This window comes from Dermatophagoides pteronyssinus, unplaced genomic scaffold (assembly GCF_027571235.1).
Source record: "Dermatophagoides pteronyssinus isolate colony J.1.1.1.1 unplaced genomic scaffold, Derpt_VIB-CSIC_2022.12 sq0034, whole genome shotgun sequence".
In the NCBI taxonomy this organism is placed as follows: domain Eukaryota; kingdom Metazoa; phylum Arthropoda; class Arachnida; order Sarcoptiformes; family Pyroglyphidae; genus Dermatophagoides; species Dermatophagoides pteronyssinus.
The window spans coordinates 50207-74732 of record NW_027461558.1 but is presented as its reverse complement, the minus strand read 5'-3'; the positions used below and the strand labels follow the sequence as shown (position 1 = coordinate 74732).

The window sequence follows — 24526 nt, the reverse complement described above, 5'->3', positions numbered from 1 at the left end:
TGAATGAAAAGAAATGAAATTCCCAGAACAGCAAACATCACCAAAAACAGAAATATGAATTGGTGACAAGTCTAATTAGATTCCAGATTTGATGATAAACCAACCAACAACATAGACATACATTTCGCTTACTCGGCTCAATCAAAAAATGTGGCCAAGAACAAATAACATCGACAAACACTACCATCACATGTGATCAATTGAAATTCAAATTTGAATTTTTTAAGAAAAAAATAAAATTCACGTCGAGTTTCGAAAAAGATTGCAAACAAAAAAAAATTCGATTCAATTCTAAACAAAACATAATATCAGACACACAGTGTGCTGCTGATGTGATGCAATGTGCGAATGGGAATTCAAATGTAAATAACTTTTGTCACATTATCATCATCACAAATACTTTGTTCAAAGGAACTAAGACTGTGATTGAAGAGAAATATCATTCCAGTCAAAGAAAGAAAAAAGTTAACATTTTTTTTGTTGAAAAGAATGAATTTCGTTTCGGAAAGAGAGAGAAAAAGAAATTGAAAAGAAAAGAAAACTTACCTTTTGTCGTTAGAATGGTAGAATTTGAATTTGATTGTCGATACGAGATTCTTTGATTTGATGGCTGATATTTTGATTTGGAAAAGTTTTGTTCATTATCGTCGGCGTCATTGTCATGAGGAAATTGTTGGTGGTGATGGTTGGATGGGATTTTGGAGTCACCACCACCACCACCAGTGTCAATATGTTTGTTCCCATCGGAATAGGTGTTGACATAAACTATGAAAAATGTGAAAAATGTTGATATGATGATGACATTTACTTGCAACAACAATATCTTTTTCATTATTATGATGGCCATCATTCATTCATTTGATTGCACAATCCGGATCATTATCACATTAAACACCTATTTAGATTCTTCTCGATTCATTTTTGGCCAAATTTTCCAAAAGCGAAAAACATTGCATTTCGTTAAACACTAAATTCAACTAAGCCGTTGTCGTTTGTGGATTTGTTTGCGTAAATCTTTACGAAATAGATACTAGTGAAAAGAAATATAGAAAAAATGATAAGCATTAGTGAAAAAAATGGTAAATAAATTCAGTTTTATCTATAGATTTTCCATAATTTTTCTATTTACAAATCATGTTTATGAATGAATCGGATTTGCCCAAAAAACTTTCGTTTTCATTTCTCTATCCAAACTCGATTGAGAAGAAGAATTTGGGCAGCAAATCGTTTTTATTCAAATTTTTTTGGTTTCGGGTTGAATTGTTCATCATCCATAAACACACTGATTGTGTCTATCAACTATGTTTTTTCGCTAGTTATTGTTTTTCTCAATCAACCGAAACATCCACCAAGCAAAAATATCAACCGAGCAGAAAAACCGCACTTAACAACGGAAAAAATGTAGCCTTTTCTTTTCTTAAAAAAACTTTCTTTTGGTTCATTGAAGAAAAAACTAAAAAGTACAACAAGAATTTAATAATTTAATAATATTTCTCTATCATGGATGAATGAATGGATGTTTTCAAGGATTTTCTTCAAATTTTTTCGCATTGTTTTTTTCTCGAAAAAAATGAATCTCCCTCACGATTGAATATAACGGATTTTCTTTTCAATTTTTTTCTATTGGGGATGCGAAAAGCACGATGCAAAATGAAAATGGAAATTCCAATCATCTTTCTCTGAGGCCCCTGATTGAAATAACGACGAGGTCGTTGTTGTTTTTGGGTAGGATTCAATCATTTCATCATCATCGTTCATCGTTTCATAATAAATCGATTTTCAATCTTATTTGTTCCAAACAACAACAAAATCCAACAGACAAACAAACTAGTAATAATAATGATGATGATAAAAAGTCATAATCATCATCATAATAACCGAATAATAAGAAGTTTACCAAAAAAATAATGGAATGTTTTATTTTTTGGAAAATGAAAAAGAAAGAATCTTTGTTTTTTTTGGAAAGAAAATCCTCAAAACAAAGAAATTTGTTTGTTACTCAGTGAGCGAGGAGAAAATCTATTATAATTACATAACATACATTATAAGTATTATCATACATAATAGAAAAGCTATCATCACTAAATAACAACAGCATCCAGATTAGATTTGCAAGATGCATGAAATATATTGTTGTTGTTGTTGTTGGTGCTGAAAAATCAAAACCAACCAACCAAAATGCCATCATATCACATCAAATCAGGCAAAAGGTGAAACAATTCACTCATCATCAGCGTAATTAATAATGCCATTCTGAATTAACTTTAGCTGCTAGGTCCAGGTCATCATTGATCGATTGTAAATATGGTCCATTATGAAAAGAGAGATGGCCATTATTCATTCATTTGTTTCATTTGTTAATCGCATTCCGAAAATGGCCAAAACAATAATGATTCTGGAATCAGTCTGGTGAATCGGAAAATCAGAATCAAAATTCATCGCCAGTTTGGTTGTTGGTTGAATAATAAAACTTGGTGATAATAATAATTATAAACAAAACAAAAAAAAGTTTTTCCACTTCACCAGCAATCGAGAACAATGCAAAAATGAAAGAATGATGATCAAAAAACAATGAAAATTGTTTCTTTTTCTCCGTGTGTGAGATCGACGAAAAGCAATCAATATCAACATCAGCAACAACAAATCACATATACAAACAGAATCGAATCGAAGATTGTTTTTCTTTTCGTTTGATTTCTTCAAGTTAAACTTTGCCAAAGTCAATATGCCATTCGCTAATGCTGGCTTTAGTCAACTAATTCCTCTTTTGCCCTTGTGATTACTCAAGTGATCCAAAGAAATTGGAGCAACGATTTTTTCTTGGCTCCCATTTCCTTATATGCCGCCACTATTGTTTGAATTACTTGATTCGATTTTTATTATTGGTTATTGCCCGCTGCCCAAAAAAGAGTTGACATTTACAACAAAAAGCAGTTAAGCAAGATTGAATTTGTTCCATTGTCGTGAATGATTTGTGACATTCACTAAAATGATGATGATGATGACTGATTAATTCAAATTGACTATAAAATGGCCCATTTGATTTCCGAGAATGAATTACATTCGGAGAATCAAATACCTAACTGTCAAAAATGTCAGTTTTTATTTTGATTTTCAGTTTTTTGTCTCTGGACCGAACATAGATAATAATAATAAAAAGTTTTCATTACAATTACAAATCATATTCATAAAAGATTTCCTTTCTTTTTCTTATGGTTCATCCGAAGATTTTGAACCAAAAGAATGGTTGGTGATCCTAACAATGCACTCTGTCTGTGTGTTGACATTATGATGATGAAAAGTTGAAAAAACCTAGCAATATTAAAAACTTAATCAAAAATAGGGTGAATTGTGAATTTGAATAAAGTGCCATAGCTTTTATGGTAATGATGATTCAGATGGAAAAGGTCGAAAATTGATGACTAACATATGCTAATCAATGACGATTGTTGTTTGCATGTTGTCCTTGTTTGTTTGCCAGAATCGAGAAGAATCCCAATTGTATATTAAATCATTCATAGCCCATCATTTTCAATTTTTTGAAAAAGAAAATGGAAAACTTTCCCAAACACTCTATTCAAGGTTTCGATTTGGCTGTTTTTTATTCAAAAAACTCTGCCAACAACATTTATCACTTTTACATAACATGGCTAAAGAAAACAAGAAGGAAAATCACCACAGGAGAATCATCATTGCAACAATTTTCGCCTGTATAAAGACTGTGTGTTCACTTGGATCAAAAAATGAATGAAAGAATGAATTGAATGAGGATCAAGAATCCAGACCCAAGTGAATTAGCATAGTAGAATTCTATTCAGCCATGTTTGTTGTTTATTTGTTGTTTGTCGAATGATTATTATCTTTTCGAAATTCCATCCATGCCAAACAAACAAACAAATTGTCAATGAATCAATATGAGAATGCAATTGGAATTAGCTCCAACAAAATGCAAAACACAAAAAAACCACAGGTAACAATCATATATAATGAATTGAATGGAAAATGGTAAACAAATATTTTTCGGCATGTTTTCCTTTCTATGCAAAAAGTTGAATGAAAAAGACAGCTCATTATTTTCAGTTTCAGAATTGATGTTCAGATGTTGTTGTTTTTTTGTTCATTCAATGATGATCATTACTAAACTAAATCAAACATTCGGCGAAAAAAACTTTTTTTCTTTCGCCGAATGTTTTTCGCTTGATGTTTTGTTGTTGTTGTTTGAATATGACAAAAGGTGTATATTCAAGACAGAAAGAGAATCAAGAGTTATCGGGAACCACACACGCATCTCATGAGAGTTTTGTTCAACCAAAAAAATCTATTCATTTCTGAATATAACAAGCATTGCAATTTGGCCCGAAGCCATTTGATTTTTATTCATTCAGCTTGTCAAACATTTTTTCGATTGGTTGCGATTTTTGCATTGTCGATCTGTTTGAAAACCATTTGGAGACAGAGATGTCATTTTTTTGACATTCAGCTATTTCCACGACACACACAAACACCTATACAACTATTTCGACAAAAAACTAATTATATAACTGACCTAACAACCACCGAAAAATGGCCAATGAATGATATGATTGTGGTGAAATAACAAGAAAAAAATTTTAGATTTTAATTCAAGCACAGAGATACAGTGCCAGACAGGCAATTTTTCTTATCTCATCTTTGTTTCTGGAACTTTTCTTTTTTTTGGATGCCGTCAAAAAAACCATAGTGGACCATAATGTTTTTTGTTCAGTTTGGGTTGGTTGTTGTTTTTCACTTTATCAACGTCATTTTTGGAAATGGAAACAAGATTTCCTGGTAACATTCACATATGTAATTTTTTATTTTTGTTGCCCAAAGTTAATCCGAAAAATCGGCTTTTTTGTTGTTTTCCAAAAAAAGTTGTTGTTGCAAAAATGATGATGATATTAATTAAAAAAATAGTACATCATAATAATGATTTGGAGGTGAAAAAGGAAATGAATCTCATTTATAATGGAAAAGAGTTGGCATATCGGAAATTTTTCCGAGCGAAACTTTTTACACACATTCCACTCATCCGGATGGATGTCCAGTGTGCTGCGATAAGAATCTGCTAATGATAATAAATAAACTTTATGACTTTTCCAGTCAAATAAATCAAAATTGCGTGAATCTGCGAATTGATCTCGCGAAAAAATTTCAAGTACCTGATTTGGATTCGATGAGAATTGGATGTTTGTTATTTGGTTGTTTGGAGTGTACACTGAAAACAATAATGGAATATATTTCGAACAAATAACGAATATAAAGATTGGCAATATGATGATGATGGATTGATTGAAAACAAGACAAGCGAACGAACGAGCCAGAGTGCCATAATAGTGTGATGATTTTAACGACCCGGCACACAGAATTCGATGAGCAATTTGTCATATTGCCGAATGAGAATCGTGACAACATTGCTTTTCTAGTTTCACAAAACAAAGAAGGAACTGGTTTGAATTCTGGTAAAAAAGAAATCCATTTTCAATTAATAATGATTTCTGTCTCTATCAGTGTGTGTGTCATATTCATATTATTGTTATAATGATGATGATGATCATGACATCAACATGAACAATTTATATTGCTATTAATACTAATAATGGGAATGTTTAATGTGATAATGAATCATTTACAATTAGTTTCTCCTTTTCTTTCTCTCTCTTTGATTGTATACAATTAAAACATTCGGAAAAATGTGTGTGTGGTGTGAATTAAAGAATTCACAAACGAAGCTTGAATCGATTAATCGCATATTCAGTGTGAATGAGTGAATCTCAAATTAGACCAAAAGCGATGAAACAAAATCGAATCATTTTCTGGCTTGCTGACTTTGTGAGTAAATTAAAATAAATGGCCTTTTTGTTTCTAACTGGCAGAATCTATGCACCTCCCACGCCATACCGGGAGCCATTTTATTTCATTTTTTTAAAAGCAATGAAAAATTACAGAAACATAAACAGAAATTGCCCATTGGCAAATGCTAAAATGTCCATAGATAGCGGCGTTCACCCATTTAATCAGATTTTGTCTATTGTTTCTCGCTTTGTGAAAAATTTTTCACACAAAACAAAGCGAAAAACTCTGGTAATTTTCATATCTGCACAGCATTCATTTGATTTGATATAAAAAGCAGGAAATTTTCCAGAAACATTTTTTGTTTAGTTGGATGTTCATTTCACAAATTATTATTTGAATAAAAAATGATGATTTATACACCGACATGATGAACGAACACGAATGAATGAAAACAGTGAAAACGGAAACCGAAAAGTGAAGCAAAATGAGTAAAATTAATGTGTTCCTCATTTGAATTATTGATTCTCTTTCTAGTCTCTGGTTTTACTTAACAAAAATCTGATTTGAAAATGATGCTGCTTTCGGGTTACAAACAAAAAGTTATTTTCCTTTCTTTTTTCAAAAATGATGTGGTTTAATTTCATTGACTGGGTTGTGTGATTGAAATGCAAACTTTGGTAGGAAGAACCCACCAAGAGCACAGTGAAAGGATACACCTAATTTGTGCAATGAAAATCAGAAAAGAAGAACAAATCAACGATAATGGTCGATTGATTGAAAACTCAATATTTCATCAGAATGGGCTGAACCAATGAAGAATAAAGTCATTTCATTTTGAATTCAATCAACTTGAGGTTGAAATGAATTTAGTGATCATCATGATCATTCATTGGTGATATTATCATTCAAAGTAATTTTTCTGAAAAAAGTTCCACCCCAATTACGTGAAAGAGAATGGTAAATTTGAAATTCATATATGATTCATAATAATCGTTAATCAATTTGGGAAATTTTCCAATTCGATTGGATTGCAATGCAAATTTCCTGGAATTTCCCAATCTTAGTGATGTTGTTTGTTTTGTCATTTGGAATTTGATAATTTTCTTTTTAAGTTGAAAGAATTGAATTTGATCACGCAATGATCCCGACGATGGGTTTCATTTTCATTCATTCAATTCAATATGCTTTGTTGTTCAAGTGTGCTATGATTTGTGTGATTTGGTTTTGTGAAAGAAATTTTCCAATTTTAATTCTCGAGTGCCTTTTTCTCCATTTCTCTCTCTTTCTTCACCGGCCAAATTCACTAACGAACAAAAAAAGAAACCTTTTCTTTTTTCGCGTTTCCTTTTTCGTTTCTCTCTTCAAAATCAATTCACTGAGTTTAAATTAAAGTTTTTTTAAGAATTCAAGTTTCTTTCATTTCGAATATCCTTTATGTTCAAAAAAAACTAAAAAAATTAACGAATCTCATCATCAACAACTGATCTTGGTGGACCCAGGATGAAGTGAAGCGACACACACACAGCACAGGAAAAAAAGTAACAAAAAAATGATGATGATCCTTTTATTCCAGTCGAAAGAATCTTCTTCCACAACAACAACAATGAATGATACTTTCAAAATAGAAATCGTTTCAGTTAGATCATCATCGAACTGGACAACACAGGAAAAAAGCAATTCCGAATTTCCCATTTCCCTGTCGAATGAATCAATTTTTCTTGTTGTTTGAATCGAAACATTAACAACAACAACAAAGTGATTGAGTGGAACAAAACAAAACAAAAACAGGAGAACAAAATCATTTCAAGTTTCAAGATTCTGGAACCTGAAACTTAACATCAATTCAATGCATTTTATCCGCCTACAATGGTTACTATTATTATTATTGTTATTACCTAAACAACAACCAAAAGAAAAAATGAAAAAAACTAGTTTTCGTGATGAAAATGATGAATTCTGATTCAATGCTGAACTGACTGAACTGACCGAATTAGATCAGATTGGTCGGTTGGTATTGAGTTGATGAATTGATTGAAATTGAATCCAACGGAATCATCCGCAATCGATGACGACGAAACTAAACAAGCATCAAAACGAATGCCTCCCTTTGAAAGCCCAAAACGAAACGAAGAAGAAAATGAATCTACCGGGACCGGGCAAAAAAGATTCATTCATGATGTTTGTTCATTCGATTAAAAAGGAAAAGTTTTGTTTGCCAACAGAAACAGACGAACGAAAATCAAACAAAAACTCGAAACCAGGACAAATTTCGTTAATTTTCTGTTTCCATTTTGCAAGTGGTGATGTTTGCACTGGACATTTGCAAAATGAAGTGAAAAAAACAAAATTTTGAAATTTTTGTTTCAAACATTAAGCAAGCAATTTAAATAATAACTGTTTTTTCGCTCCGCGATCACTTTGAAAAAAATTGAAAGCAATAGAAGAAAACGATCAAAACAAATCAGAACCAAAATGGATAAGGCGGAGAAATGCTTTAAAAGTGATGATGAAAATTTATGAAAAAAAACAAATTTCTCCATCCAGCCATCATACACAATTTGATCTCGATCAACTACAGATCTTTTACTGAACAAGTGAAAAAAAATCTTTTCTTTGGGTTGATCGTTTTTGGTTATCTCAAACACCAATCCTATCGAATCATTTATATTTGGACTGACAAAAAATATAAATTATTAAACCAAAATAGAAAAAGAAACAAATCGACTATGAACACAACACACAGTTCAGTTACATAACCGATGATCGTTTTGGTGAACGGAGGGGAAGAAAAAACAATCCCTGGATGAAAAAGATACATTAAAAGCCATTCACCACAAAACGAAACGAGAAACGAAGAAGAAAAATCGACAATTTGATGTCAATGATGATGATCATCATAAGTGAACAACAACGACAAACACTCAATAAAATATAGATTCTTTCTTTCTTGAAGTCGAGATTGATTCGGGCGAAAAAACAAACAAAAATTTAAAAGATTTTCTCTGTTTTTTCTCGGTTATCTTACTTTACAATCTTTAACCAATTCAATTTTTGTTTGTCATGATTGATCCTAGTGTTGGGCAGATTTGGACAGAATCAAGAATTCTAACCCCATGAGAGCATCAAAATCACACAGAGATTCATCATTTTGTGAATGACATTCATTTACCAAGTGAGTCAAAGAAGAAAATAAATCATAATCACAACCATAGAGCAAAAATAATCGGATCGATTCGTTATCATAACGGCAGATGAAACTCATCCGAGAGAGGGACAGGTTATTTTAATGAAAAAGTAATATTAATATTCACCATCATACCTTAAATGTGGATCGAACTGACTTTTCAGCAGACGATGAGGATAACGAACAAACAACACAGCACAATCACTAAAAACACGAAAACACAGCACAGTGAGGATATAACATTATATGAACTTTGTCGCACAAAAAACATGTGACAAATTCATCTGAAACAAACAAAAAAATTAAAGTTGTCGTTGCCAATTAAACAAGCTTTTTGTCTGGGCAAAGATTTTTTTAATTAAAAAACATAATTAGAATTCAGTTTGGGTTCAGTGTCACATCAAACACAAAATAAAAATGATGACCATGTTTTTTCGGTTGAATAATGTGTGTGCATAAACAACATTCTAAACTGAACTGACTGCAACGATTCAAATACCGACCGAATTGATTCCTTTGCTTTGATGGCAAATGATGCTGGTAATGTTGTTGGTGGTGTGCAAGATGCAGAATGAATGTGATGTTTTGTAAAACGATACGCACGCACATTGTGTTTTGGAACACCGACAGCATGTATCATCATCAGTTTTGGTTGTGGATGCTGTACTGGCTGCTGCTAAATGGGCACCGTCGTCGTCGGATTCCAAACAGGATTTTTTTTGGTCCTGCTCGATTGGATCGTAGCACAGTTCACGACGAATAATAATAATAAAAGTTCACGAAACAAAACTTTGGCGCCCAAACAAACGTAAATTCAAAATCGTTCGAGTGGAACGCATGTGATAACAGTGTCTGTGTGTGTTTGATTACATCCCCAAAGACGATTACAAACAAAGAGAAAAAACCGGGAAACGGAAAATCGTAGGATTGTGCGCATTCTGAGTTCTGAGATTTCATTTTTTTGTTCCAAAAAAAAATTCAAACAGCATATGGCAACTGCTGCCATCCATGAATATGGAAAGAAAATTGAATAATTCGTCCGAGGCATCGATGTGGATGTAATCCAGCTCAATAGATGGCAGCAGTTTGATGAAGATCAAAGATTTTCTTTTCATTCGAAATTATTTTTCCAATTTGAAAACCGGTCATTGACGACGATAATGTGATACAACTAATTGATGATGGCGATGGCGCAAATGTTGCGAACCACATGATATGACATGATATGATAATAATTCATGTCATGTGACCGGAACGGTGTATGGAAAATTCTCCACCCAAACCAAGATCCAAAAAGAATCTTTTTTAATAAAAATGTCAAATTGACTGACTAAATGAATGATTTTTAGATCACTAGCCTAGCACGCATATCCCGATGACAATGATGATGATGTAGACATTTAACATGGATGCATACACGTGCTATGTCTACATCTAATCAAATCAAATATCAAATAAACGATTAAATCACGTCGCTTGCTGTGATGTACATGGATAACATGCAGCGAATATATTGGACACGCGACTTTTTCTCCCGTAACTAACATAAAACACACGTAACCTTAAAACCCAAAAACAACATAGGACCGGTAACTAAATTCAATATTAAACGGTGCAACTATGTTTCGTTTATTCGACAAAAAAAGCTAATTGAATTGTTTCCTATCGAGTTTTGAATTAAATTAATTCGTTCCTACGACAAACATTCAATTTAATTCATTGATTCTGGTATCATCACCATCAACAGTCAATGAACCGATTCGAAACGGTAATTTCCAAAACAAATATCACCAAAAACTAACCATAATTAGACCATCTATATAATAAACACGAGAAGCGAAGCTTCTCGAGAGTGTCGTGCACAAAAAAATGAAGGGCAAGAGAAATGTGTTAGGAAATTTTTAATACACAAATGTGATAGAAAGGGTCTGCAGAAAAAGTCAATGTGCGCAACAGTCTGCGCAACACGAATTGCCTCGGGATAGAAACAATTGTTAACGCTTAGGCCGCGGTCTCATTGTAATGGGACCGCGGCCTTAGAGAAAATTATGGTTTGCAAAAAATCTTGATAGAAAAAATAGCCAAAAAATGGAAATATTCAAATATAATTTAAATTTGGTTTGAGCAGGTTAGGTTAGGTTTGTGCAATTAGGTTTTCCGGGAGGAACTAACTAAAGCGCCAATATTTGTGGCTATTTTTGGCGATTTTCTCCACTAGCGGTATTTTTTTGACCAATTTTCAGTTAGACCCGAAACAAATAAATAGTTGGATCGATCGCAAGAACAAAACTTCAGCCAAAGATTTGGGAGATGGGCGGCGTAGCCGCTCATCTGCCAGAATCTACGGGCTGAAGCAAGTGTGCGTGCTGCTGGCCAAAGGCCAGCAACACACACTTGTCTATATAATAAACACGAGAAGCGAAGCTTCTCGAGAGTGTCGTGCACAAAAAAATGAAGGGCAAGAGAAATGTGTTAGGAAATTTTTAATACACAAATGTGATAGAAAGGGTCTGCAGAAAAAGTCAATGTGCGCAGCAGCTTGCGCAACATGAATTGCCTCGGGATAGAAACAATTGTTAACGCTTAGGCCCCGGTCTCATTGTTATGGGACCGCGGCCTTAGAGAAAATTGTGGCTTGCAAAAAATCTCAATAGGAAAAAATAGCCAAAAAATGGAAATATTCAAATATAATTTAAATTTGGTTTAAGCAAGTTAGGTTAGGTTTGTGCAATTAGGTTTTCCGGGAGGAACTAACTAAAGCGCCAATATTTGTGGCTATTTTTGGCGATTTTCTCCACTATTTTTCTTGGACCGATTTTCGGTGAAACCCGAAACAAATGGATAGAAAACAAATAAATAATTGGATCGAATCCCAAAAGAACAAAACTTCAGCCAAAGATTTGGGAGATGGGCGGCGTAGCCGCTCATCTGCCAGAATCTACGGGCTGAAGCAAGTGTGCGTGCTGCTGGCCAAAGGCCAGCAACACACACTTGTTGGTCATTAAACATGCAATACATTCGTGTGTGTGTGTTTCGAAGGTGTTGAATGATGTTTTTCCATCACCCCGATAATTCAATCTGTTCATTTAGTTTCAGAAAAGAAAATTCGATTCTTTTTCTCTTTCGACGCTGATTTGTGGTGTCATTTTTTTCGAAAATCGATTTGATCCCTCTTAACCTTCTTTGCTTTACAATTTTATTTCAATTTATTTAATTTTTTTTCTTCTTTTCGATTTGACCATCGATTTTTGGAAAAATATTTGAAAAAACGTGTTTTCCATATTGAACAAACAAACATTACAAAATGGCCATCGATCATGTTCCGAGAGTGTAGAATAGGATTTTCGATGACAATTTCTTACGGGCCAGATGCAAATCCTACTTGCAAAAAAGCATTTTTCAGTCAATTTTTTATTGCCAGTTTCGTTCGGTAAAATAGGTTCAGCCATAAGCTTTTCATTCATTCATCGATAGAGTATCACCCAAGATGAACCCGAATGTGATTGGTGGAAGCAATCGTGCAGAAACCACCCACAAATGTTATTTTTCGGCTAATCAATTATGAATGAACCAATAAGGGTGTGTCTTGGATGTTTGTGTTCCCTTGCACTGACAAACAAGGAAAAGGAGGGAAATGTATGCTGAATGGATGCGCTGTGCTCATGTCATCCTCATCATCAGATTGAAACAAGAGTTTTTGGTTTGCTTGTTTTTCGGGTAGTGGTTGCCATCATTTATTTATTCATTATATTTGTATGAACACACACTGAGAGATTTTTTGGTTGGCAATTTTTCGTTTCAAATATCACCAAATAATGATTACCACCGCCACATCACATCTATTCAATGGCCAACCATTCAATCACATACAAGCAAGCAACCAACCCTAGGGTCTGAATGGAAGTGAACAAGTCATATATTCACATTAAGGCCGAAAATATCCTATTAATCTTTGATGATCAAGGTAATTGATTAATTAATTAATCTTTACAACACATATAGTGGGCTCCCACTCACTGTTACTGTCACTTTAGCTGTAAATTGTGAATTGTGAACCCGACTAAATTTGATTGTTTGTTTTTATGTTCACCTATTGCACGCTCTCTACATACATCCATGATTCTACCAGGATCATCCATGATGCAATATCAAAATTAAAATGAATGAATTTTTTCCTTGTTTTTCGTGTTTGATTTCTTGTGACCACCGCCATCATCATTTTTGCCCCTGCTCCTCCTTTTCGGCACACTGGAAAATCGATAATAACAATTTCTAATTATTACCATGTAATCATCGTCATCATTAAGCATATATAGGTTAATTGCAATTAATTCAATTATATCGTCGAAAATACTTTTCCACTTTCAACATTTTATCATCCGTATCATTACCAAACCGCAATCACGGCATCATCGAAATTTTACGATTCTACAGCCGGTGGTGGTGCAGCAGCATCCACCGGCAATTCTGCATTTTGGGAAACACTTTGGCCAACAATGTTGAACAATTTTCATTCAAATTCGGCTGCAGCAGCGGCAGCAGCTGCTGCGGCCGCTGCTTCTGTCACAGTTTCAAGTCCTTTTGGTAAGTCTGGAATTTTCGGAAATTGATTGATTTGTTGATAGATTTGTTAATTGATTTGCCAATTGATTTGATTTGCGAATAGCAACAAAAGAAACCAATTTAGATTTAATCAAAAGTGCCCAGAATAATAATATGCTGCTTGGTGGTGGTGGCAACGGACCCAATGGATCGACTCAAATCCAAAACAACCAACAAATTCATCATCAACAAACTCAAAATCAACATCAGCATCATCAACAACAACAACCATCGTCCGAACAATCATCTCAGCATCATCATCTTCAATTGCATCATAGCAATAATGATAATGGTCTTCATCATTTTAATCATCATCATCCGCATCACCAACAACAACAACATTTAGATCTACTTAGTGGGGAAACAACAACAACATCCACTACTAATCAACATCATGGTCATCATCAATTGGAAAATGATGATCATCTTCATCATCATCAACATTCGCTGCATAATTCACATCACCAACAACAACAACAGCTATTGATGAATTCATCAATCAATCGAACCGATTTATCGTCGATTATTGCTCATAATAATAACAACAACAATTCTATTGATCATCATCATAACGGTAAACAACCGACACACCCCCATTCTCATCCCCAACATCCTCATCAACAACAATCGACACACCTGCATTCGCATCCACACCCACATCATCATCATCAACAGCAACTACAACAACAACAGCAATCAAAACAAAAACGTCATCGAACTAGATTTACACCACAACAACTTCAGGAATTGGAACGAAGTTTCGGTAAAACACATTATCCAGATATATTTATGCGTGAGGAATTGGCAATGAGAATCGGTTTGACAGAATCACGTGTTCAGGTATGGTATAGGTATTGATTTGATTTCTTCATTTGTTTGTGTGTGTGTGTGTGGTCCAGTTGTGTTTTTTGTCAATATAGTGACCATAAACCATTTATAACCCAATGATATTGGTTGTCTAGACTTGTGTCACCAAATGGAAATTCTCACGTGAATCAACAAAACACCTGAAAAACAGAACTAAACAGGTCAATTTGAGAGCTGAAGGTGCACGAGAAAAAAACATTCACTGATGACCATATCCATTGTCTGAATGTGTGGCTAAACAATGTTGTTGGTCGTTTGTCTTGTCTGGAAATTCGGTGGAATGAATGAGAAAAAAATTTTGTCCAATGTTTGTTTTGGCCAGATATTTTGTTTGAAAAAAAAAGAAGAACCGGTGATGTGTTTTTTCCTCTGCATAGAATATCTCTCCTGGGACACCATGGACAAAAAAAGGCAAAAAACGAAACGAAAACGAAATCGGTTCGATTCGTTTGGCTAGAGCAGTAGCCATAATAACACTGAATTGTGATTTTTATAAAACGTTAATCACAAACATACATTGTGTGTGTGTGATGATCATCGGGCTTTGACTTAATGCCGCCGCCATACTACTGCTGCAAAAAACACTTTTTCTTTCACCTTCCCTGAATTTAGAATGATGATGATGATCAACCATAAAAATACTGTTATTCCTTTTCAGTTCAGTTTGGTTTGATGGAACAAAAAGTCAATGATGATAATAACAATAATGATGATGGTTATGATGAGCTAATAATAATGATAACGATAATAGTAATAATGATTATTTATCATCATCATTGTATTCTGCTATTCTGTGCTGCAACGTTGTTTTGCCCTTGCACACACTGTAGTCACTTATATTTACTGTTCATCATCATCATCATTATGAATGATCACCGATTTTAACCATCGATTTCATTGCTACATGAATCGTTGATCAAAACAAAACAAAACGAATCTGACACAGTGATGTATCACATAGATTGTTGCAGCGAGAGAAAGATGTTTGCCATACATAACGGTACAAACAAGCCATATGGATCGATATTGGGAAAATGATGATGATGGTGCCAAGGGAATTTCTTCGCACTTTTTTGCCACACTATCGATATGATTCTCTTCGGGGACTATAAAAAACAACGCGTTATATTCACTCATTCATTGCGTTGTTCGTTGATGTAAGATTGGTTCGCTCGTGCAAAACCAATGCAAGCGAAAATGAATGAAAACACTATCCACGACATAACGACAAACGACGACGACAACATTAAACAGCAATTTTGCATTTTTCTTTTTCTTTTTTTTTCATATTAATGTGGTTTTGCTGTCCCATTAAACACAAAAAATAATCTCTCTATTCAAAATGAAAAAAAAGATCCATTAAAAATATATATAGAGAGAGAGATAGCTCAAAAAGTCAAAAAACGAACATCCAAAACGAAAAAAGACGACACGTATACTGGGACATTGGGAATTTGGAATCCAAAATGCTATATCTTCCTTGGGATGTTTCAAAATGTCATCATCGTTGCTGATGTTGAATGCGTGTTTTCTCCTGCACAACCGAAAGAATGTGCACTGAGAAACTCCTTTTTTTGTTTTTGTTTTGTCACTGAAACTGATCTGGGAAATGGATGTCACACACAAGAATTATACACACATTTGTCCTGTCTAAATTGAGCTTTTAAAAGCTTTTTGTCAGATGTGTGATGATGCCAACAGTGTGTATTGTCTACATTGAAGATCTGTTATGCCTAATGTTTTTCGAAAAGCCAATCGACTTATACTACTGTGGTTGTTGTTATTTGATTTGTTGTTTTGATTTTTGATTTTGTTGCCAAATTCTGAGAAATCAGAATGGCCAATTTAATTGATGTTTTTTGCCTGCTTACACTACCTAAGGAGCTATCATAGAGCATTTATCGATCAAATGATATAACAAAATAATAATCATTTCATACTTTTCTCTTTTTTCCCTTCTTTTTTCTTTTCGCTTGTCTGGCAGGTTTGGTTTCAAAATCGAAGGTAGGTTTATCTTGTTGCACATTCCTCTCAATGTCTTACTTTGTGATTGACGATTGCACAGAGCCAAATGGAAAAAACGTAAAAAAACCAACAACAATATCTTTCGTGCGACCAATTCATTATTACCGATCAATACTACAGCATCACATCATCATGGTAACAATAGCAGTAGTTTATCAATGAATCCATTTGTCGTTGGTTGTACAGCAGCCAATGTTGTGAATTCAGTCAACGCTGATTCCTTATGCGGTAATACATTTGGTCATCCGATTGGTAGCGGTGTTGGTGTTAGCGCACACAATCATATGATCGATTCACGATGGCCAACAACAACATTATCCGCAGGAATGTCATCACATAGTCTTTCAAATATTGGACATACATTGCGACAATTACCATCATCTACCACGACTACCACAACATCATTAGCAATACCATCATTCGAAAGCGGCGGCGGTGGTACTGCAAGTCAACAGTATGCGATACCAACAGCAGCAGCGGCAATAGCTGCTTATTCATCAACATCGGCAACAGCCGCAACCAATTCGCTGAATTGTTCGCCACCAACACCGAATCAACCACCAGAAACTCAATCACCAACTGGGCAATCATCTGCATCATCATCATCATTATCATCGATAGCAACGACCATCACGACCACCACCTCTACCATTGCATCATCCTCATCCTCATCATCATCTTGTTCACCTGGTAACAACAGTAGCAGTAATGGTACGGCAGCCAATAGTACTGTAGGATCTTCTAATAACTGGCTATGTTCCAACAGCAACAGCGATTCAACAGCAGCCGCAACTTGGCAACGACAAAGCAATTCAACTTTAGCTGCATTACGACGTAAAGCATTGGAGCATCATTCAGTAATGACTATTCGTTAATCTACGTTATCTTTATCTATCTCTATCTGTTTCTGTGTGTGACTCTCTAATTCAATTTATCTTTGATCGCAGGTGAATCAACCAGCTATTTTGATCCAAATCAATATTTGAAAATCATTTTTTCCATCTCCTTATTATTATGCTGCATCATGTAATTCATTTCATTTCATTCGATCCTAATATCTATCCAACCATGATTCCCTTTTTGTTTTTTTTGTTCAAATAAAAAATAAAGTTTTTTTTTGTTCTGTATCGAATGTTGCAATTGCCATAGCAACAATGACAATTGATAGTTGGTTGGTTGACATTATTATTAAATCGAATGGAATCCGAAGTGAGGAATTCCTGTTAGACAATTTAATTAACAACAACTATCACGATCATGACGATTCTTCAATAACTAAACCGATTTCGAAGACCGATGGCCGATCCAAATTCTTCTAACATTTTCGTTTGGAATGTTTCTTTCACTTGTGTTTTTGGTTGTTTGGTAATTTAGCTATTTTTTCCGAAAAAAAGAAGAAATCTAATCGAATAGTGATGATGATGACAACCAAAAAAATAGCTAAATTTTTCTAAAACAAGAAGAATCCACACACACAGAACACAGATTAATTTTCCATCCACATACAGGGTTGGTAGAAAGAATGACAGAGAAGGGAGTCTTTCTCTGGATGTGTAATAAATTTACTTTAGTTTTATATCATGCCAAGTGTTCATACAATAAGTATTGTTATTATTATTGTTGATGATGGTGATGACTGAAGTTTATTAAATTCCTGTTCCTAAGCTTTATTGGCTTGGTGTGAAATATATCGAGATTCGAGAGAATGGAATCGGTCTCGTAGGAACCGACGAACAACGACTGTGTTTTGGCATCTTGTTTTTTGCTGCCATATCTCACACAATAGGCGGTAAACGATTATTGTCAGGAAAAAACCGTTCCATCATCATGGTACCTTCGCTTACCGGGCATCTTCGATTCGATTCTACAAAAAAGCTTAGAATTCAAGAAACTGTCATTGAATATGAATTTTATTAGAATCGAAAATCAAAACATTCCAAACGACACAAAAACAAAAATCTTTTTCATTCAAATAACTTTATTAAAAAAATAAAAAATTTCAAAATAAAAATAGTGGTGCCATCCAGTGGCGATGAATGCAGTCGTCATAAACAATTTTTGTAATTTTTTTTTTGGTAAAAATAACTAAAGTTTGTAAACTTTATCCGGCTCAACAAATTGATCTAGATTATCAAGATTATCCCACCATTTGAAAAAGAATTTATCCAACATTATCCGGAACCATGGTGTAGTAGGTGAACCACGTTCATTTTCAGCATCCAAAAATGGTAGCAATTCATCACGGCCAACAAATCGATAGGATTTTACTTCATCTGGATCGGGATTAACGTTGACATCACGATGAACGATCAATGCATAATCAACTTCATGTTCACCCCAGATATCGTTGGATGGTGCTTTGTACAAAAAACGAGTCATGAATTTCATTTCGGACAGCGGTATCTCTAACGGATTGATACCCAATTCCAGTTGAAGACGCCGTTGAGCGGCACGTTTGACACCGATAGCATCGTCCGATTCCATTTCTAACGGTGTATACAACGGATGACTACAACAAGTATTGGTATAATAACCGGGAAATGTGATTTTCTTGTCTGATCTTTGTGTCAGAAGAAATCGTCGATTTGAATCGAATATCAAAACACTGAAGGCACGATGTAAAAGACCATTGTCAATATTGGTCATCAAATGGCAGGCTTTTTTCGATTCACTGCCAATCACTTGATCATTTTCGTCGACCAGAATGCATTTTTCATTGAGCAAATCAATTTGGCTTTGATCATATTTATCTAGTTTTACTTCCGATGATAATGACGAGGTATTCATCATGCTCATCGTAAACCATTGATGATAGACACTGGTCAATCGCGATCGATGAATTCTTGATGCTATGGTCAATGAGCAAACCATATTCGAATCAAATCTGTTTAAATAGCAAACAAAGTGGTTTCAATTGAACAGAAACGAAAACAACATTCACAGCTTTTGCCTCTTACCTTGAGTTTTTTCCGATCGATAATCAGAACGAGAATCAAAAACGTTACTTAACGCGGTTGATTTCTTGAATGCACCGAAATCGATAAGTAAAGAGGAAAAATCATTTCTCAACAAATTAAATTGAAAAAATTTTACTAAAAGTGACAAATATGCAGCTGGATATTTTCCGATTCACACATGCGTATTGTTTTATTTGGAAACATTCGCAAAACGTTTCATTTCTCATTTGATAGATGGCGACTTATTTGACAATTTCAAGTTTGTTTTCTATCGACGATCATAGATGGCATTAATAGTCTTGCTATGGATTGAATTGTTTGTTTGTGCTGTGATTGAAAATATTATTGGTAATCGAACAAATTGAATCATCAATTACAATCAAATGATATTTGTCTACTATGTCCCCATCATTTAATCGAATTGGATCATTCCTGAATGGTGATGGGCAATGAATGGAATTGGCGAAAACGAAAAACAAGGTGGAGCTTAGTAACAATTTGACAGTTCAGGATTGGTGGATGATTATATAGCTTTTTCAAACACAAACCATCTCTATAGGCGAGACAAACAGACACAATGTTGGACGGGCGCAATGTGTGTTTGCCTATAAGCCAAGAGTTTATCGTTGATCTTGGTTCCTTGATTCATTGGTCATGCCAGCAAGAAATGAAGAAGTAAAAGAGGCAAAATATATTGCCGGATATTGGCAAACATCATTTGTATAGAGGTAACTTTTTTTCTTGTTTTTTATTATTGAATTTCCAGTAGGGCCGCATCCTGCAATGATCAATGATAATGGTGGAATCGAATCGAAAACATTATTTAATTTTGATTCATTTTGGACTGTTTAGTGAGTGTGTGTGTGTGAAGAAGAGAGGCGTCATATAATCGAATCATCATCATTGTAATATTGCATTTGTGCTTCTCTCTTTATCCACCTTTCCCATCTTGAAAAGTGTGTATTTTTTGTGAAAGAAATCATTGAAATTCTCTTGATATATATTTATCTGGGTAATTGGAGTTTGTCAACTTTGTCGTTTGCATGGTGATGATGAAAAATGAATGCAATAATCAAAACATGGCGTTCTCCTTCACTATAAAGTGTCGATGCATTTGATCATTCTCGTGTCATTCATTCGTGAATGGTTGTGGCAGCCAAGACAATCATGATCATCACCATTGAATTATTTCTGAATTTCAATTAGTCATTTGATTCATTAATTCATTCAAATTGATCCGATTAATCCTTTTTGATTTGAATTGCAACGAATCAATTAATCAAAGTGATTAGTGTAATGGAAAACCATTCATTCTACTTTCATGATGATCATCATCGTCAACATGATGTTGATGTCCAATCAACATTCAAAAACGAAATGCGAAAACAACTTGTTTTCATTACCAATCCAATGGAAAAATGTAGCAATAATAATAATGTGGATGAAAGCAAATTGACCGACTATAGTCATCATGAAATGTTTGCTCAATTTACCAATGATAATAATAATAGCAATAATGACCATAATCCAATCAATATTCATCATAATAATCTCAAGTTGAGAAAAGATACGACCATCGTTGATCATCATCGCTACAATCGATATAGTATCGATGAAATACTTGGTCTCAAATCATCATCATCATCGTCGTCGAAAGCAAAATTTATCACGACCAAACAACATTGTAACCACTACAATTATCATTTAAATAATAACGGTAAGTTTTGACAATGTTGATACACAGCAGGTCAACCAATTAGTGAGTGAGGAATAAAATGAAATGAATGAGACATTTCTGTTACTGTCATTTGATGATCATCAGCAGGGTTACATAATCAACTTTGAAAATCTGGCTGCTGGCAAACAATAATTTGGGTTAGTTTGGTTGATAATTATGTAATATTTTAATCGAATCAATTATTCAGTTTTCATTTGGCTACATAAACCGCAGCAGTTTATTTGTTTGGCAACATCCATCATTGATCAATTGCTTCAATGGAAACATTTGAACAAAACAAAAATTTTGTTTGAATTTTACAATTTAGAAAATAATTGTTTGATTGGTTTCCACTAATAATAATGTAGGCCGAAAATAAAGTTTGGTGATTTGATTCGACAGAAAAAGTAGCAGATTTGAATTGTATGGTGTGTTATTGTTATGCGATGATGATTGTTGTTGTTGTTGATCAATGACAATAGGCGACAAAAGTGTTTTTCTTGCTTTGTTTGCTGAAGAAAGCCATAGATTGAATGAATGAAACATTAGAACAACATTTATTTAGTTTATCAATGTCTACCTTGTTTTTTCGGAATCTTTTTTATTATCAAATACCCGGGCAAGACCTGCGGCTAATTTTGATTGAAGAAAAGAAATTATCAATGTTGTTGTTGTTATTATTATGTCGCTCTATTCCCAATCAAATGAGACTGACTGATTGGCTATAGTTACATTTTTCTAGTCTCATTTATTATTAATCTACAATTCAGCTAGACAGACAGACTTTTGTCAAATAGGGTTTGTTTTTGCATTGGAAAAACGCGTTCATTCAGATCAAATATTGCAGTAATAATAGCCAATTGTTGTGTTGTTCTAATCAGATCAGTTTTATTTGTGTGACAGACACACACTAAATGTTTAGTTACTAAATCGGCGCCAATAATCACAGTTGATTATCAAAACACAAAGATTTTTTTGCTAATTGTTTTGCATGTTGAAAAAAAGTTTTTTACCCAAGAAAAATTAACATTCATTTGTATGGTCGTGTTGCTTGGATCGAAATAGGTAATGGTCATCAGAACAATATTAGCCGTTTGGATAATAATAACGGTAACGGCATTGTCAATCAAACAGATTCCGATCATGATGATGATGATGACGTTGATGTAGAATTTGGTCCGAGAAACGGACTGTCCGATGATGAGGGGGATGATGGTAATGAATCAATGTTGAGCAATCCAGATTCGAATGGAACTCACGGAACGAGCAGTAACAGCAATAATAATAACAAGAAAAAACATCGCCGTAATCGTACAACATTTACCACATATCAACTGCACGAATTGGAACGTGCATTTGAAAAATCGCATTATCCGGATGTTTATAGCCGAGAAGAATTGGCGATGAAAGTAAACCTACCCGAAGTGAGAGTCCAGGTAAACACAGCAAATGACAAATATCACTAAACAAATATTATTGCAAATGTTTATGTTTCTGGCAATTTTTCTCATTTTTTAATTTCAATTTTCAATTTTTCAAAATGAAAAATTTTCATTTCCGCCCGAATAGGTTTGGTTTCAAAACCGAAGGTAAATATTTTTGTAAGCAAGGTTTTTTCATTTAATTTTTTTTTGTTGAAAAAATTATTCCCGAAAACCGAAAAGAGCCAAATGGAGACGACAGGAAAAATTGGATGATCATAGTTCCTATCGAAATCTTGATCTAAGTCCAACCACCACCGCCACCACTATTGCAACTTGTGGATTATCATCATCATCGTTGTCGCCACCGTTACAGCAATTAGCACCACCACCATCTCGGTCTTTATCATCATCATCTGGTCGTTTGCCAATCGTTTCGATTTCGAAAGCATCAGCAGCTTCTTCGCCGTTTAATCCAAATCATTTCCTGATGGGTCCCAATATTGGAGTGCCATCTTCACCATTACTAACAAGCTCACCGTTTGCAACCAGTTTGGATTCTTGGTTGGCTGCTGCAGCAGCGATTGGATTGACATCATCATCGACCACGACTGCAGGACAACAATCTACCACCACCACCACCTCATCATCATCCTCATCATGTCATGGTGTTGGCGGTGATCCATTTTCTCAAATGATGTTTAGTTCATCACCATCATTCTATGTAAATTACTCCAATTACATAACGCCGCCGCATCCTCCTGGATTCGATCAGCAACAACAATCATCGGCCAAATCCAGTTTGATGATACCTCTATTGTCGGATCCCGAATTGGCCGCATCAGCCAAATCCAAATGTAATGGGATGGACGGCTCCGATGATGACGATCAAAGCCCGAGCAATAAGAAATTGCTGAACAGCCCTTCAACTAGTCCGTTAAATTTATCCATTTCGAATGAATGTGATTCGAAAATCGATCAACAAACATGCCAATATTCACAAGCATCATCATCATTATTAATGTCAATCAAAAGTGAAAAAAGAATGATTAATCAAATGAAATCGGAATAAATCTAATTTGAATTGGAGCAAAGTTTTCCAAATAAAGAATGATGATAAGCATCACCAATACAAATGATAAACGTTTTTTGCTGCAACCTGCTGTGTTCTGTTCTGTTCAAGGGGGAAAAACAATTTTTTCGGCAATGCAGGAAATTGCTCGAGATTTTTTTTCTGATTGATTCAATTTTGCCGAATTTTCAATTTCACTGCAAAGATGCCCCACTCACACACATAGTCGGGTACTTTGGGCAACAACAAAAAAAGTCCGCATCCGATCCCGTTGTACCGGTTGGTGATGCAAAAAAAGATTTGTTTGTGTGCCACCGTTTAATTGGAAAAAAAGTTTTTTTTTGTTGTTGGGAAAATTTGATTATCAATCCGAAATAGAAGGGAAGAATGCTGTTGTTATTGTGCACTATTAAATTACGTTTGATGGGTCATCATAGTGAGAGGCAGGCAGAGAGATTAGGTTAAACTCAAGTAGAATGCTATGATGCAATTATTATTTATTATAAACAGAGATAAACATGGCGAATTTATTTATTTATCAGATGAGAAATCATTTTGCCAATTTGTCCATAAATAAAGAACTTTGCAGAGAGAATCAGATTAATGCCATTCATGATTATTGCTGCTAAATCTTGACATCGGATTTTTTTCCACTGTTTCCACTCAGCATTTTCTCTTGTTTTTTCGAGTGCTCTTTTTCGCTTACCCGATACTGGATTAGAGAAAGAGAGTAAAGTTGAAAAATTGATGCTAAGTGCCAAACTTAATACCATTTAATAGGGATCCCCATTCGGTTCTCGTTCAGTCAATTGAGTTGAGTTGTCGCCAATTTGAACGAAATTGCAAAATTAAATGCCAAATTAGATA

The 24526-nt window shown here is 34.4% G+C and overlaps 4 protein-coding genes across 5 annotated transcripts in view; 2 read left to right on the top strand and 2 right to left on the bottom strand.

Moving 5' to 3' along the window:
• Sema2a (Semaphorin 2a) overlaps positions 1–9309 on the bottom strand; it is a 62018-nt gene extending 52709 nt beyond the window's left edge. Inside the window, exons 1-2 of the mRNA XM_075823686.1 lie at positions 9134–9309; positions 547–1030 (exon numbers count right to left, since the gene is read on the bottom strand). Coding sequence (XP_075679801.1) covers positions 547–850 — 304 coding nt within the window. The 5' untranslated portion in view covers positions 851–1030; positions 9134–9309. The remainder of the gene's footprint in view (positions 1–546; positions 1031–9133) is intronic.
• A 3440-nt stretch (positions 9310–12749) lies between these two features.
• On the top strand, positions 12750–17624 carry LOC113790059 (uncharacterized). Of its 2 annotated transcripts, XM_075823688.1 has the most exons (5): positions 12750–12962; positions 13128–13582; positions 13665–14440; positions 16452–16471; positions 16533–17624. In XM_075823688.1, exons 2-5 carry the CDS (start codon positions 13495–13497, stop codon positions 17365–17367), a joined length of 1719 nt encoding a protein of 572 aa, XP_075679803.1. In that variant the 5' UTR covers positions 12750–12962; positions 13128–13494; the 3' UTR covers positions 17368–17624. The 2 variants fall into 2 exon arrangements, with proteins under 2 accessions (XP_075679803.1, XP_075679802.1); XM_075823687.1 differs by having other exon boundaries at positions 12750–13582.
• Positions 17625–18452: 828 nt separating this feature from the next.
• On the bottom strand, positions 18453–19610 carry Idi (Isopentenyl-diphosphate delta isomerase). The gene is made up of 2 exons (XM_027339629.2): positions 19450–19610; positions 18453–19376 (listed from the first exon to the last, which is right to left on the bottom strand). The coding sequence occupies exon 2, from the start codon at positions 19361–19363 to the stop codon at positions 18578–18580; it is 786 nt and encodes a 261-aa protein (XP_027195430.1). The 5' UTR covers positions 19364–19376; positions 19450–19610; the 3' UTR covers positions 18453–18577.
• A 160-nt stretch (positions 19611–19770) lies between these two features.
• On the top strand, positions 19771–23713 carry LOC113790019 (uncharacterized). The gene is made up of 5 exons (XM_027339628.2): positions 19771–20177; positions 20407–21166; positions 22232–22602; positions 22736–22755; positions 22831–23713. Exons 2-5 carry the CDS (start codon positions 20746–20748, stop codon positions 23657–23659), a joined length of 1641 nt encoding a protein of 546 aa, XP_027195429.2. The 5' UTR covers positions 19771–20177; positions 20407–20745; the 3' UTR covers positions 23660–23713.
• Positions 23714–24526: the final 813 nt, after the last annotated feature.

Bases quoted from the DNA above. Each gene is read 5' to 3' on its own strand.
- LOC113790059 (XM_075823688.1), top strand. From the start codon at position 13,495: ATGTTGAACAATTTTCATTCAAATTCGGCTGCAGCAGCGGCAGCAGCT. The intron at 14,441-16,451 runs GTATGGTATAGG...CTTGTCTGGCAG, and splicing joins TGACAGAATCACGTGTTCAG to GTTTGGTTTCAAAATCGAAG. The intron at 16,472-16,532 runs GTAGGTTTATCT...ACGATTGCACAG, and splicing joins GTTTGGTTTCAAAATCGAAG to AGCCAAATGGAAAAAACGTA.
- Idi (XM_027339629.2), bottom strand. From the start codon at position 19,363: ATGGTTTGCTCATTGACCATAGCATCAAGAATTCATCGATCGCGATTG.
- LOC113790019 (XM_027339628.2), top strand. From the start codon at position 20,746: ATGGAAAACCATTCATTCTACTTTCATGATGATCATCATCGTCAACAT. The intron at 21,167-22,231 runs GTAAGTTTTGAC...GGATCGAAATAG, and splicing joins TTATCATTTAAATAATAACG to GTAATGGTCATCAGAACAAT. The intron at 22,756-22,830 runs GTAAATATTTTT...AAAACCGAAAAG, and splicing joins GTTTGGTTTCAAAACCGAAG to AGCCAAATGGAGACGACAGG.